The sequence below is a fragment of the Zeus faber genome (assembly GCF_960531495.2).
Source record: "Zeus faber genome assembly, chromosome: 9".
NCBI lineage: Eukaryota > Metazoa > Chordata > Actinopteri > Zeiformes > Zeidae > Zeus > Zeus faber.
Genome location: NC_137197.1, coordinates 31,332,607 through 31,349,238, shown reverse-complemented (window position 1 = coordinate 31,349,238; position 16,632 = coordinate 31,332,607). Strand labels below are relative to the sequence as shown.

The 16,632-nt window shown below is 44.2% G+C and overlaps 1 protein-coding gene across 1 annotated transcript in view; it reads left to right on the top strand.

Annotated features, from left to right (window-relative positions):
- Positions 1-16,632, top strand: part of gal3st2 (galactose-3-O-sulfotransferase 2) — a gene marked incomplete at both ends in the record, with an annotated part of 88,106 nt that overhangs the window by 12,134 nt on the left and 59,340 nt on the right. The window contains 4 exons of the mRNA XM_080006769.1: positions 7,298-7,408; positions 9,584-9,600; positions 9,940-10,298; positions 11,687-12,565. Of these exons, the coding sequence (XP_079862895.1) occupies positions 7,298-7,408; positions 9,584-9,600; positions 9,940-10,298; positions 11,687-12,565 (1,366 nt within the window). The remainder of the gene's footprint in view (positions 1-7,297; positions 7,409-9,583; positions 9,601-9,939; positions 10,299-11,686; positions 12,566-16,632) is intronic.

The window sequence follows — 16,632 nt, the reverse complement described above, 5'->3', positions numbered from 1 at the left end:
TCCCGGCAGCAAGAGAGTCGCGGATGTAGGTTTCCATGGCCTCCTGTTCGGACCGGGAGACATTATACAGGCGACTGCAGGGGAGGGGGGCGCCTGGCAGGAGGTTGATTGCGCAGTCGTAGGGGCGATGAGGTGGTAGGGATAGCGCGCCCTGCTTGCTGAAGACAGGGGCCAGGTCCAGATATTGTGAAGGAACCGAGGGCAGGTAAGGGCTCTTGGTGTCCCCCGGCGGCGCGTCTGGCAGCGGGATTGAGGCCGAGCAGAGGCAGTGGGCATGGCAGTGTGTGCTCCAGGCGCTCACGCTACCCGAGCGCCAGTCCATCTGAGGGTTCTGGGTCTGGAGCCAGGGGTACCCCAGAACCAGGGGGTTCAGTGGGGAATCTATGAGGAAGAACCTCTAGGACTCACGGTGGTTGCCGGAGAGCAACAGCTCTCGGGGGCCGTCTGGTGGGTAATCCGGGTCAGATGTGACCCGGTCAGCCCCTTGACCTCGAGCGGTGTGGGGAGAGGGACGGCCAGCCTGCCTTAGCTGGACTAGCATGCCAGCCTTAGCTGGCATGCTAGTCCCAGGTCGACTAGCATGGAGGTGCTCCTCGATGGAGATCCGGGAGCGATCAGGTTGCATGGGCTCGGCATCGGAGAGTCGGGGGACTTCGGAGGCGCCCAAGAGTACTGGGTGCTGGAGACCGGGGCGTGGCCGCCCAGGTGGGAGGCACGGGCTGAAGTCTCGCCCCCTCCCTCTCACGCCGCCGCTCCCGTAGCCGGTTCCAGGCTCCAGGCGGTCTCCACCCGTTGGTCCAGGTGCGTGGGCTCGTCCCGCCGCGCCAACTTGTCCCGCAACTCGTCGTTCAGGGCGCGCTGAAACACGTCCTGTAGGGCTTCGTCATTCCAGCCACTTTCTGTGGCTAGTGTCCGGAACTCGACGACGAGGGAGGCGACGCTACGGGGACCCTGGCGAAGGGAGAGGAGTCTTCTGGCACAAACTGGGTGGTCGAAGACTCGCCTCATTTCGCAGGTGAACAGATCGTAGGAGAGACTCATGACTCCAAATCGCGGAACCCCAGCCGAGAGCCGACCCTCTCAGGCAGGAGATGAGGAATGCGATGCGGCCGCCATCGGAGGCATACGACAATGGCTGCTGCTGAAAAACCACAAGGCGCGGCAGGTGCCAAAATCGCCGACGAGAGAGGTGCTGGGAGCCCTGGCGGAGGGAGAAGGGAGGGCCGGTGGAGCAGGAGGGGACATGGGAGCCGGAGGAACCTGCAGGCTGCTGACGCCGCCGAGATGGTCCGGAGGTGTTCCGCAATTTCCCAGAGGGCCTGGTCATGTTGACCAAGCAACACTCCTTGATCCCGGAGTGCGCGGCGGAGCCCCTCTGTGTCGGCTGGGTCCATGTTATCTTGGCCCGACCGTACTGTCACGACCAGGGCTAGAGACCCAAACGCACGACACGGGGAGACGGGAGGCAGACAAAGGATGTTTATTAGCCCACACGGTGGAGCTGGCTGGGGGGACCCGGTCAGGTAGGGATGGAGCAGGGCTGGGCAGGGATGATGATGACTGGGAGGAGGGGTCCAGAATCCGGGTGGAGAGACGGGGAACCGGGCTGGATGGAGAAGGACGGACAGCCTTGGTCGACGAGCGGAGACAAGCAGGTAAACCGGGTTGGCTGGAGATGGACGGACAGACTGGGTCGACGAGAGGAGACAAGCATGTAAGGGAAAGACGAAACAAAGAGACATAAACTACGGCCTTGAAACAAGCACTAGGAGCTAGGAACTTGGAACTAGGAATGGAGCCAGTAGATGTACAACTCGGGTAAGCTAGTTGACGGTCTGGCAAAGAATGACTGGAAAGCTGGAGACTAAATATTGTGTGGAGTGATGCAGGTAATTGATCCCAGGTGTGTGCAATTGGCTCAAGGGGGAGCTGCAGATGGGGCAAGAGCGGCCTCTAGTGGTGCTGGGAGGCCGTGGGCCTAACAATCAGGACATAATTTATCGAATCCGTCCACATGTCACACTGGCGCGGGGCCGTGGCCACGTCATAGCGGGGCGGCGTCATTATGCAAAGAAGCATCAGGTCTGAATGGAAGGATGTGGGAGCTGCGAATCCATTGACATGATAAATAGGTGTTGGTTTGGAAAGACTGATAGAGAGAACAAATACAAGGTCTAACTTAATGCCAAATCGAACCTACATTAATAATTATCGTATTAATCTAAAATGGAAGGTCAGAAAGTTGCGATTGTAAGCTTTCTGGCAATTTTTTTGCCGCGCATGTATAATAAAACTACGCAGGGGTAGAGAGAGATTTATAAATCAAAGTCACTTTTTTTTACCTGCGATCATGCGGGTGCGATAAACAACCTCAGAGGGTTAAACACAAACGACACAGTGCTTCAGCACTACAGATAATGTTTTTTAGACAAGAAACAGGGTGAATTCACACACAGATTTCTTGCACTGTAAATAAAAAACACGCTTTAGTCACTCTCAGGGAAAAACAACGGAAGTAGCCGATAGCAGCTATGAGATCAGCTCCTATCTCTAATATCTCTCTGATATACCATATAATGATGTGATTTGGCCCCACATTGGGCGCCACTTTTAGCTTGATGAGGACCTATAATTAATATTTATAGTTTAGTTGGGTGCCACCAATTTTGTAATATATCTATAGAGGTCTGTATTTTTCAGGGTTGCCTGTTCTCCAGTCAGAAATTCCAACACGGAATATCAGTTAAATACCCAACTACTTATTAATCAAACAATGAAGGTTTATTGATAATAAAATTAAAATAATCTGGCAAAAGGTTGAGGTAGAAAAAAAGAAATTAAAGTGAGTTAAAGGACAAACACACACAAGGGAAGTAGGTTGAAGTGAATGGGGGAGTATTAACAGTAGATTGACTGGAAGGAATGCATTTAGATGCGTACAAAGGACGCAGCTAACTCACTATGAAGCTGAACAATAAAACAAAGAGATCACAGTGCCCAAACAACATCAGCTGCTATGAGCTTCCCGGACTCTCAGGATTACTGGTTTTGCGTCCATCTGTGACACCTATGGATTGGTTCCAGGTGTTTGGAGTCTCGTCCTTGGTACCAAATAATTCCACAGATCCCCACGTATTATTCGGCCCGGAACGGCAAGATGGGGCTTGGCGGGAATCTCCGGGGCTCGGGTGTATTGTAGGTTTGTGGGTGGAGTCAGCAGATTCAGAGGGAAGGTCCAGTGTGCGTACTGCTTTGCACCAGTTGAGGTAAAAGACACGAGGTTTAAAGGTTTAAAAGTGTGTCTGAGGAGCTGTACGACTTGGCTGAGTCGTGGCGCTTAAAACGTGGTTTCAAAAACGGAGGAAGAGAAAAAAGGCTGCATGGCAACACGCCAAAGAAAATGAAGTTATTAGGTAAACAAAGATGGTCACTAGAGCGCTGGAGTCTCAGGGAAGAGAACTAGGAGACAATGGTGTCTCGCTTGTATTATTTGCCTCGAGGGGGCAGAACTGGAAGTGACCTCCTTTGATGGCCACTGGTTGAGGGATTGTTGGGAGTAAAGAAGGCGTTCCCTTTTGATGTAGCTAATTTCAAGATCCCTGTTCTATTCAGAATTTTTCAATCCGTCTCGTTCAGTCATTTGATATAGGTATTAAATTTGTGTTTGCCAAATAAATCTTTTAATTAAAGAGAGAGAGAACCACAGACGAAAATCTGAAAAGTCCATATCATGTTACCAAGTGCCCACAACATTCATTTCATATTGCGCAATTGGCTGAACTGCCTAGGAGTTATACTCTTTTTCTCCTCTTTCTGTATCCTTAGAATTATACTCTCTGAGGAAGATTCTGGAGGAAGAAGATTCCTTTTGCTGCAGTGGCGAGCGTCTCTGATGTGGGTATTATCAACGATTTTGGAAAGGGGCGTTTGGGAACCCGTCTGGTCTGTTGCCAGCAGCTCTTTCCAGCTCTAGGGGCATTGCATTAGTGTCAAGACTCAGGACAGATACACCGAGTTCTGTGAACCTAGTTGGGGTTTGGCTCTGTTTTGCAAACCCCTTTACGGCCAGATCATGCTGGTCAGCATGTCCGGGTCTGCCGCAACACCTAGGTGATGGCCGGTGGTGGAATGGCGTTAGAGAGCGTTTTAAAGTGCACATCTTCCTTCATACCAGGTTCATTTCGGGGGCTGGCGAGCATAGTACAATTGGGGAGCTTCCTGTCTGTTTTGCTTGATTGACATGGCTGCACTAAGGCCTTTTGGTTTTAACGATTCAGAGAATTCCTTCTTTAGTGCCTAGCAGAGGAGCACATAGTTGTCTGTGACGCTTGTGTGTTGGCGTTCAAAGACTTGAACTGACTTAATTAGGTAGATTCTGGCGTATGTGGTGACATCTGGGTATCTTTCCAGGAGTCGTCACATAGGTAGGCCCCAGTGTCCTGGCTGCCTGTGGCGTTGGGGTCGAAACGTGGTATGCTGTTGTCAATCTTGTCCAGTTTGGGGCTTTCCTGCAGCCGGAAGTATCTACGCGCTGCGGAACTCGGAGGGAGCTTCCGCTTCTTGGAGGCGCCACGACGTAATACCGACCTTATACACCAGAACCAACTGGGATAAGTCATGTACACACACCGGTGGACACCTTACACACACACACACGCACGCACGCACGCACGCACGCACGCACACACACACACACACATACAAGCGGTCCCATCACACGCACAATTGCAATCGGGATACTGGGGGGAATTATTTTCCTTCCTATATGGGAAGCCACCACCTTAACACAGACACAAAAGTATGAATAAATAAAAAAAGTGTGATGTCCAAGTGTGCACCCTTGGAGAGTTACTGGAACAAAGGGGGAAATGTGATGTGGCATTTAAGGGGGTTAATTACACAGAGAATGTGTGACGTAATTATGGCTCTTTGAAGAGAATATGGCTCTGGTCGGCTGATGAGAATCACACTGATTTAATAAACGTATTATTTAAAAATATACAATCCACCTCTCACTCTCCGCTCATTCCCTCCAGCTCCGTGCTGCAGTTGGCAGGCAAGTGAAGCACTTGGGCTCGATGTCCTCTCACCCCTAATTCTAAAAGACATGTCAAGGGTCTGAGTGGCATTTTTAAGAAGAAAAATAATATTATTTAACAATAAAAAGACCTGTCTCCGTAGACAGTGGACGTGTTTCAGTTTCTCATCTTTGCAGCCAAGCCCCACGGTTCGGATCGGACACGCCATTTTTCGGAATGTTTTTTTTCCTTCCAGACAACTTTTGAAATATCTGTACAAAATAAATATTTATAAAAACAAACTATTTGTGCTTTTTTTGTAATTTGCGCCACCCCTACTTTACGGCAATGTTACTGCTTCCATTCCCACACACTTCCATTCACAGCCGTACTGGCATTTTCCCAAAGATACTATGTCGAGAGTGGGGAAATTTAGGGAACGACTCTTAGGAAACAGGGTTGGAGAGAGGAGGTTAGAGACTGGATCCCTTTCGCACATGATGCTAATACGGAACATTGCCAGTAGATTTACGACTTTCAGTGCAAGTGGGAAAGAGGCTTAATTTAATAACAGGTTTGCCCTGCATAGTGCAAACATACAATATATGATTTATTAAAAATAATAAATCATACAAATACAAAGGGAGTAGAGAAATATCTGCAGCCCTAATAGGTTTTAAGTTAAATTTTGACCAGGCACAGCTGCCGAATGAGGGGAGCACATGTCGTCAGGATTCAAACACTCTGCTGTCACCTAGTGTCTACAGACTACAGACTCCTTTACTAGCGGCAATGCCGCCTCTGCACTCTAGCGGCGGTAAACCAGATTTAGATTTGAAACCAGATTCATCTAATAATAGGTTCCCTTTAGTCCTCTTTTCCCTTTTATTTTTGCTTCTCTGATGCAGCAAAAAAAAACACCGGCTCTGCAATTGTTCCAATTGTGTAGTCTCTCTCTCTATCTCCCTAACTCTATTCCTAACCCCTACCCTATCTCTAACACTAAGCCTGAACCTAACCCTAATCTTTACCCGACCCTTACCCTAACATTTTCAACAGCATGTTAAAGTGAAGCACATACTGTCATTTTAACAGGAGTTATTTCCTATAAGCTAATCCCTCCAAGGCTCGATGTTGGAGGAGGGTTGGAGGTGGGGTTATATGGTCCCCAGGTTTAAAAAAAAAGATAGCACTACAAAACTGTCTGAGAGTATTTGGAATCAAGGTTGACCAGTGTCTGGAATCAGGTTTTGATCAAGAACTTGGGTATATTCCCACAAATGTGGTCCTTAGAGGTACATTTCTATTGGGATGAGATGTGTCGTTCTGCTTACCAGGAATGAGGGGCAGAGAGAGGGAGTGTGAGAGCGAGAGTCAGAGTGACACGGTAAATTTGCAGACAAACCACTGCGAATTGAGAATGGTGTTGAGATTGTTTTTTTGTTTTTTTTGTCGAGCTTGAAGTTGGCAACCGGCGGGAAATGAAATGGAAAATTCATCACGTTGAGGTTTGATATCCTGTTACACCTTGAGGCAGGTTGAGTGTCTGGACTCATTCCAGAGGGGAGGGCTAAAAGGCTACTGAGCATCTTTCTCCGGGTCTCAAGCTCATCATTAACCAAGTCCTCAATTGACACAAACGAACACACCCAAGAAACCTTACATTGTCAATTCAATGTGGCTACATCTCTCAAAGGGACATTTGGTAAAATATCATATTTGATATTTTTGAATATAGGCCCAAGCCTATGACTCACTCTACCTCGTATACCACAGCCCCCCTAAATTACATTAATGACATTCCTTTGATGATGTACTGCACATCTAGAAATCTGAACCATGTTGATACTACAAGATCCTCCAAAACAAACTCAAAGTAGCTCAAGATTTGTTTGGTTTTCTGGAAGAAGCATTTGAAAGAACAGCTTTTTGCCAACACCCAAACAGTTTTAGACAGATCAACTATTCTGATATATGTATTTCAAATGGCCCTGTTCGTTACTATATCAATAAATGCCATCGACATGATTGAATCTCAGCCTAGTCTCTATAATCACACCATATACTGTACCTGACCGCCCGACTACACTTCATGAGTCTCAGCAGCAAAACTTGGTGTTCTCTGACCTTGGAATATAACTGCTTGAAATATTGTAAGGAAAAAGGCTGTTTTCCAATAACACACCACACACACACACACACACACACCAGGAGGGTTTGAAAGAGCTGTCCTTGTGGCCTTCGGTAACAGTGGCTTGTGTGCTTGCTGCCTTCTGTAGGTGGTTGAAGAGGGTGCTGTGCAACCACCTGCGCTCTCTGTGGATGCTACTGGTGGTACTTACCGTGGTCTGCGTGGCCATCCAGATCGTCGGAGTCGTCCGGCAGTCCAGGTACAGTTGCGCAGGCCTCAGCAGGATTTGGAATTCAGTTCAGATGTGACGTAAGGTTTCTGTTTCGATCAATAAATCGAGAAGCCATTGAAGATTGTCATGTGGGCTTCACTGTTGCACCGGTGGCCAGCTTTACAGAGCCCCCCCTACCCACCTGACCTCACTGCTTACTGGGGCTGCGTACTCGGTTACTTGCTGTGCCTTGCCTGCCCACCATTAGGAAGGGGACAGAGCCCCTTGGCCCCCTCGTCCCTCACCCTGGCAGATGTTGGCTACCCACCTGACCCATCTTGAAACACGGACCAAAGAATATAATGCATGCACGAGTCAGAGGGTCTAACGAAACCCTGCTATGCAATGAAAGTGAGGGCTGGCGTGCGCCGGCCGAGGTGAGATCCCAGTTCCCGGGGCTTTTGCACACCACTGGCCTGCCTACGCACGGTTCATCGGGGAGGTGGAGCTTGAGTGCGTGCGATAGTACCCAAAAGACAGTGAACTATGCCTGGGCAGGGTGAAGCCAGAGGAAACTCTGGTGGAGGACCGTAGCGGTCCTGATGTGCACAGGCGTAGATTTTCGGGGGGACGCAGGGGATACGACCAACTGAATATTTCGAACACGTGCATTTGCGGCCCCCTCCCCAATAAAAAAACATGAAAGAAGCTTTCCTTTACATAAATAAATACATTTCCACCATAAATTGATGCAGAAAAGATACAAATTGGTGCATACTAATTCACCATAAAGGCAGAAATGAAGTGTTTGACGCTCAAACACTTCTTAGGGGGACGAACCCCTCGGAACCCCCTGCTTAATGTTTCCCCTACAATGTTCAAATGAAACCTATGCCACTGCTGACGTGCAAATTGGTCTACCAACCTGGGCCTTGGGTGCGAAACACTAATCAAACCATCTGGTAGCTGGTTCCCTCCGAAGTTTCCCTCAGGATAGTTGGTGCTCAACACTCGCAGTTTAATCTGGTAAATCGCTATCTCAAGCTTTTTATGTTCACATTTGGGTGGGGTTGGTTGGGTTTGGGGCCTCTCTGTTGCAAATGCCAGGGCCGTTTTTTGATCCCAGTCTGTCACTGCTGTTGTCTTAGTAATTGATTTTCGAATTGACTGAGCGGAACCAAAGTTGATGACTGAATAAATCCTGTATAATACAGTTATAGATAAATTAAATCATATCATATATTATTTTCATTCTAAAGCATATTTTTTACATCCACTAAAGCTTCTACAGGATCTACAGGAGCATTATCCCTATAAAAGATTTAAAAAAATGTAGACATTTTAGAGAAAAAGTTGACTTGACTAGGCAAGAAGGTTTTACCACTCCTATAAAGGGGATCCGACCAAAAGACATTTGAGAACCACTGCCTCAGTTTGAATGAAATGTTCAATATGTCACTTTAAACATTATAACTTTAAATATTGTGTGAAACGACGGATGGCCATGCCTAAAATATTATCCCGTTATCCATTTTCAAATTGAGTCATGTCAGCTTCCTCAATGATTATAATTCATACTAATATATACAGCATAATATAAATATATAAGTCATACCACAAGTCCATAGTCAGGGAATGTAAAACAAAATTCCAACTAGTACTAATTAAGATGTAAAGATGTCCAGTTTTTAAGATGTATTTCATCCATTGCTGACATTAAGGGGGTTAACGTTGGCCCACTATTACAAGTAATGAATTTGGAGAACCCAAGCCAAACATTTGCTAATTGAATGCTAGGGTTATTTGGCTTATGGTATTAGAATACACAAGCACAGAATACGATACGATTAAATTGAGCTACCACAGAAAACACACTGAGCCAATCCAGTCCGGTCTGGTTCGGTCACTCAAATAGGTTTGCATCGTGAAATGCACTGCAAGTTGTGATAAATTCAACAAATTATCAATTTAGTTCTTATAGAGCATACTCATTCAAGAAGGAGACCACTAAAACATCAATTTACACTTCCTAATGAATTCCTGATCAACAGCTTTGCCTGTTATTAGTACATTATGAATGGTCCATAAGAGCTTTGCTGATGAAATCTTATCATCATTGTGTAATCATTGTGATATATTGTCGAATGTCAAATATCCGTGATCATATGCAGTGCTGTATTGTATCAACATATGGACTCATAATATATGTCTCTTTGCTTTCAGAAATGAGAAACCTGCAGGTGAGGGACTTGCCAATCTCAGGTACAGCGCCAAGTTCCAGCATTCTCTTCCCACTTTGCAAAAGGGATTGACAAAAATAATACAGACTTGGCACCACCTGGCAACAGATGTTCCGCACAGGAGCGTGGCGAAGGACGGGAATGGCGGGGGTGCGGCGGGATACCTGGAGCTCTCGAATGAAATGCGAATATCGTTGATACACGTGGATAAGACAATTAACACGTTGGCAGATTTGCCGAAAGAGCGAAGTAAAGTTATGGCCACAAAGCTTTCGCCACCCAAACATCCAGCGGTAATTAGCAATTTCGATACAGAACGTTCTTTGGTTACCCAACCAGAGGGGGCGCTGTCTTACACGGCGTCAAACCGCAGCACTTTCAAGCGCAAGGCAGATGGGATCAAATTGAATCGTGCCCTGAACCCCCCCAAAGACTCCAGGAAAATAAGTCAAGGAACCTGTCAGGCCAAAAAGCATATTGTTTTCCTCAAGACACACAAGACAGCCAGCAGCACCATCCTCAACATCCTGTATCGCTACGGCGACAAGCGGAACTTGACCTTTGCCCTCCCGCTGAACATGCACAGCCAGTTGTTTTATCCCTTCACTTTCGCTTCCCATTTCGTGGAGCGCGTCAGAGGCAGGAGCATGAAGGAATTCCACATCATGTGCAACCACATGAGGTTCAGAAAATCTGAGGTGAGTGTTACCAAAAAGAAAATAGATAGATAGATAGATAGATAGATAGATGGATAGATGGATAGATGAAAACATTTGGAAAGATAACAGTTAACTACATAATAAATATGACAATATACACTTAACGGATTGATATACAACAAATATAACCTAAAAAGTACAGAAACACAAAAGAAAATAAATTAACGTTTTAAAAATAAACCCCAAAGATTTGGTCATATACAATAACTTATAAATAATGTAAATAAACATTCACTAACAGTGAACAAGAAAGAGGAACTTTTAAGATGAGAAGAAATGGTAATGTACAATAATCCTAATGATATGCTTTTAAATGAAAAGCTAAGATATAAGCCTAAAAAATATAGAAAAATAGAAAAATCTAAATATCAATATACCTCAATTCACACATTCTGGAAGTTGTGCAATTTTTGGGGGCAAAAAATAAATAACCAAAGAGTTACTTTCAGCCGTTATGTGTTGCAACCATGTGAAGTTGAGGAATTCAATGTATGTTTCTTTTTTAATAAACTAAACCACGTTGTCTGCATTATTTTTTTAGTTCTCCTTTTGGATTCAACAGTATTTTATGAACCTAAGCATATACACTGACTATGTTCTAGTTTACCCTCTTAAAACTTACAGAAATGAAAACTTAAACTTAAACCCTTGAGAAATTCTGTTGAAAAGGATACAAAAAAACCTTCTGGAGGGTTGACTCAACCTGTTTGGAGGATTTCATTTTGTCCTAACTCTGAAGTTCTATCTTGCATAGTAGTTACATCATATACCTTCAGAACCAGAAGCAATCAAGAATAATCATCATACTCCCCCGCCGTACCACTTTCTTTCTTCAGAAATTCAACAACATTGAAATATAGAACTCTGCAAATCATTTCAACTTACCCACTCCATAACATGTGAAACCCCTTGCCCATACACAAGAAATTAAAATGCTTTACAGCCCATGCTACTACCACCACCACCGCCACCACCGTCAAACTTCTAGATGCACTTTACCACAGTTACATGACACTTTGGATGGCCACCATTAACATCTGCATACAATTAATCTGCATGTTTTCATACTGTACACAAGGCCCTGTGAACAAAATTTTCAGGATATCCAACATCTCTAATGAAGGCCAAGACTAATCATTATGACACCAGATAACAGGACAGGGTACTTTTAAGTGCCTCATACAAACCCTGCATTGGGGTAAGAGTAGTTTTCGGCACTATGCCCTTTACTGCATATACTGCAAATACTCTTGGAATTTGAATAACTAATTCCCCCAGATGATTTCAAAGTTTTAATTTTGGATATTTTTAACAAAACTGTTGTGACAACGCTTTCAACCCCTCTCCGTCTCTGTCCCGTCCCACAGGTGGCGAGGGTGATGCCGAAAGACACCTTCTACTTTTCCATCCTGAGGCACCCGGTGACTATGATGGAGTCCATCTATATATACTACAAGAGCATCCCAGCCTTTCACAATTCCCGCAGCCTGGATGACTTCCTGGACTACGGCTGGCGTAGCTACAATACCTCGCTCACCAACAACCATTACGCTCATAACATTCTGGCCTTTGATTTCGGCTTCGACAACAACGTCGCGTCTGATGCCGAAGACCTGGAGGAGAGAGCCCGGGCGGCCATTGCCACCGTCGAGCGAGACTTTCACCTCATCCTCATTTCGGAATACTTTGACGAGTCCATGGTCCTGCTCAAACATGTCCTGTGCTGGACCCTGGACGATGTTGTTTCCTTCAAGCTCAACAGCCGGAGTCAGCGGACACGTAACACACTCCTACCGCAAACAGCGGACAAGATCATAGCTTGGAATGCCCTCGACTGGAGGCTGTACCAACATTTCAATGCCACTTTCTGGAGGAAAGTAGACACTGTGGTGGGAAGGGAGGCCATAGGAAGGGAAGTATCCCGCTTGCGAGAGCTGCGGGCCCAGCTGACGAAGACGTGCCTCCAGGGCGGCGGGGCGGTGGACCCCTCGAAGATAAAGGACACGGGGCTGAAGCCGTTCCAGTACGGTGCCGCCGTCATTCAGGGCTATAATTTAAACTCCGGCCTAGAGGGTCAGACAAAAATAAATTGTCAGAACCTTATCACGCCGGAGCTACAGTACACGGATATTCTGTACACCAAGCAGTTTCCTGAGCTCGCCGCCAGGCACAGGAAAGCATCTAAAATGAGCGCATTGCAGCGGCAGCCGGGCTTAAACAGAACCATCATGTTGGGACAGGCTTGGGCAAGAAAAGCACATCACAGGAGTACTGTGAGACACAAAGACCTAAATAGTAAAAAACCAAAGTTGCCCCAAAGTGCCCCGTTAACACACTTTACTCATAGAAATAGCAAGAAAATGCCCTAAAGGTGTTGACTTCTTAACTGATAACTTGCATTGATAATTAATGGGACCAATAATCTTTATATGGGCAGTTAGGCAAAAATGTAAGTTTGTTAAGTCCAGGTAGTTTTAACTGTTAACATTAGACTTGTATGACTTCATACATCTAACAGAAGCACAAGTACAATAAAGATTGACTTCGAGTTTCCAAACCCTATGATCAATTTGTAGGGGCAGAGCAGGTTGAACACAAACTATTGCAATATCAATATTGTTGATATTCATCTCATTCCTCATCATTCATCCCAAATGATGTTGCTTAATATCTTCTGTATCGTGACTAACATCACTTACTACTGATTTGAGTCAATCAGATACAGTGGTACAAATACATTCAGAAGGTACTGCGGGTGTGGCCCCACCGGCCGACTGAGTCCTACAGTTTGATTTTAAACTTTTGCCCCACTTAGAATTGTAGGGATGATCTGGCAGTGGCATGCTTACACTTTCGTAGGAAGCAGTCACTTTGGCACTCGAGCAAATGGGTGGGGGACAGGTGATTACTCCCCAGCTCCCATCATGCCAATGTGATTAGAAATGAGAGAGGGTTACAAGGAAAGTGATAAGTTATTTTTCTTTGACTGAACATCGAAGGGATTTTAGTTCTCAGTTAACAAAAATAACTTGTGCTGTACCTCAGCTTAATTTAATTACTTCCTCTGTCACAGAAACTATGAGTATTTAGGGGTTGACGCAAGACCAATGTATGTCATTATCGAGAATAACTTTTGTGGCCACACTTTTTTTGCTTCAAAATACCTCAGCACTGATTCCTGAGCAAAAAGCTTTAATTATATAGTCTTCAGTTTGGGGAGCAGTACAGCAAACACTGGTAAGAGAAACGAAATGCGGAGGAATGTCAAGTTCTTCAAGTTCTTTGAATCCACGATGACTTGACCATGAGATCTTCACTCCAAAAGAGAACTAATGCTTTCGATGGTGTCTTAAATTGTAGTCCACTCTATTATCAGAGAGGTGCTATTATAATTACTACCAAATTATGACATTTTGACAAATCAAAACATAATTTCTCAATCTTACTGCACTTTAGTTTACTCAGAAATATTTAATAGTGAGCAATAACTAAGAGGTGAGTATTCTTTGTAACACAAATGAGCGTTCGTGTACCTTTTGAAGATCTTTTATGTCTGAATATCAATGCTACGTGGGCGTGTGTATGTGCATGTAAAAAAAAACGTCAATAAACAGATGACATCATTACAAATGGATTGCGATTGTGACGAGCCAGGCACGGTGTGTGCGAGTATTTGGACAACAGAGCACAACCATGCCCAATTAACCCATTCCCTGTAGCCGCATCTGTCCCAGAAGGTGCTGGCAAAACAAGCCGCAGACAGGACTGTGTGCCAGGGGCGTGAGGCAGCCAGAAACTGAGTTTTCAAACTTTTTTGGAGCGATTCCCCGGGAAACCCGGGAACATAGTCATCAGAACACCAGCAGCTTGTTTTTGAGGTTTTTTTCTTGTCATATTTGTTCATTTTGAGATTCTGAATAAATGATAAAACGCAACAGAAAATACGTATTCTTTTCTGTTGCATTGAAGCTCAGACCAGAGACCGGATCCCACATCTAACCAGCTTGTTTATATTTCAAGTTGGGATTGTCTTTTTACATTAGATCCAAAATGGGAAAATAGCGCTATATGCAGAAGGGAAGGATATGCCTTCAAGTTTGTGTATTTCTCCCTCACATCAATGTACATTGACTGAAGAGGATACATTTGCCCACCCCACCACCAACATGATGGTGGTGAATGTCATCCCAGTAAAATGAGACTGTAGTTCCAGGGCCTCAACCAATCACTCAATCTGTTGAAGTTAAATTGTTATAAACTTTGTTCGTGGATGGACTTATCGTTACAGAGGAAATCTGAGACAAATACTTTAGGTTAATAAAGTATTTAATCTTCTACAAGAGGAGCAGTTTCAGTGTAACAACATAAGAATGTCACAGAGGAAGTGCTCAGTTCTCACTGTAGAGCTCAGCTTTTTATACAGTCTTCTTGGAGTGGCGAAGCTGGCGAGTCGTTGAGATGTCGGTCAGGAGATGTCGCGACGCCTCCGCATGGGTCATGCTGATGAGACAGTTTCGCTGATGGAGCAGTTTTGTTGAGACAGACCATCTGTTGAGGTTTCCCGTATCTGATGGTCGAGACATGTTGCCTTTTTCCTCTTTACATTAAGGCACAGAAAGTGACTAGTTCATGTAATTTTTAAGACGTGAACTCTATTTAGCCTATAAAAGAAAAGCAGAGTCCACATACCTTGTACAAAAGTTCATGTGAAAAGTACAGCAAAACATAGACATAAAATTCTTATAACACAATCACTCATTTTATGTGAAATTATTGTTATTTTCTTTTCTGGCGTATTTTGCATGTGTTAGTTGGTTCGTAGACACAAGAACAAGTGGGGATGCATACAGTATATTGATAAATTGGCAAAGTTACTATATGTTTCTTGTTCATAATTGGATTCATGTGAGAAATAATGGCTGGAAGTAAATTAAAAAAGGAAAAACAACAATGGCTATGCAGAAGCAGTATAAAACAACAACAAAAGAAACACTATTTAATGTGTTTTTGGATTTGAAACCTTTTATTTAATGTAATACCACATTATTTATATTTTTGTTGTTCCTTTGTTCAATTTATGTTTGCTCCATATACCGCAGAGCTATATTGGATATATAATATGAGGGTGGTTATAAGAAAACATGCCATTTTGTGTCCCTCAAACAAATATGCTGAAAATCTGAAAAAACAATTAAAACAAATAAAACATTTTATATTTTGTTTCCATGATATATCTAGTAACGTAAAAACACATGAATTGTTTTTTCTTTTGTTTCAAGAGTTTTAAAAACTTTTCTGTGCAAAGCATCTTGCAAGAAATGTTAAAACTGCCTGTCCCTCATAATGTTTTATCTTCTTTTACTAGCTATTGAGTCAAACTATTATAAAAAGTCAATAGGCACTATCATATCAAAACTTGAAATTATATGTGGCCGCAAATGTCGTTTCATTACTCATGAATGGGTTTTATGTGTAAAATGTTGAAAAAAGCAACTGTTAATTCAGGTCCCCAGGTTGTTGTCAACCCTGTTACTTTTTACAAAAACAACCCGTCAGAGATAATGGACTGTTGCAAAAGTTGCACCATTTCCAGGAAGTGAAATAATTTCCCTTTTATGAAGTTCATAATGAAAAGACAAGTGTCCTCTTCTTTTAATACATTTTCTTTGAGTTATGTAATGTCTGACAGAGGGGGCAAAATGGCACAGTGCATTGCACTGCTGCCTCACTGCAAGAAGATCCTGGGTTTGATTCCCACCTGGGCCGCTGTTGGCACCACACTCTGGTGGTTTATCTCCCGATTAGGGGCCTTTCTGTGTGGAGTTTGCATGTGCTCATATGGGGTTTCCTCCATATAACATCATAAAGAACATGATGCATTTTATTTAAGTTTTTAAGCTATTACATTGCAAATGTTATTTATTCTGTATGCTGCTAGACTACCTGAGTAACAAATTTTGTTCCTTCATGTTTTTAACATGTTTGAATGACAATAAACAAAACTGATGAAGTGATGAACTAAAAACATGCATAAGAAACATCGTCTGACCAGCGATGGACATTAAAGTTGGTTCCCGGGCGCTGTAAGCTGCCCACTGTTCCTGGCCTGCCCACTGGAGGAAGAACAAGCCTTTGAAAAGACATTTCACCCTTTTGCGTATGTGTGTGTGTCGGCCGTAGCCACATGTGTTGTGGCGTGTGTGTGTGTGTGATTATAAAAGACGACCTAAAGTTTGTCCAGTTTAATCTTTAAGCTTGTTGTGTCATCCCTCTTACCACAAAAGCATATGTAAAAAAGCAATTTGTTTGGAAT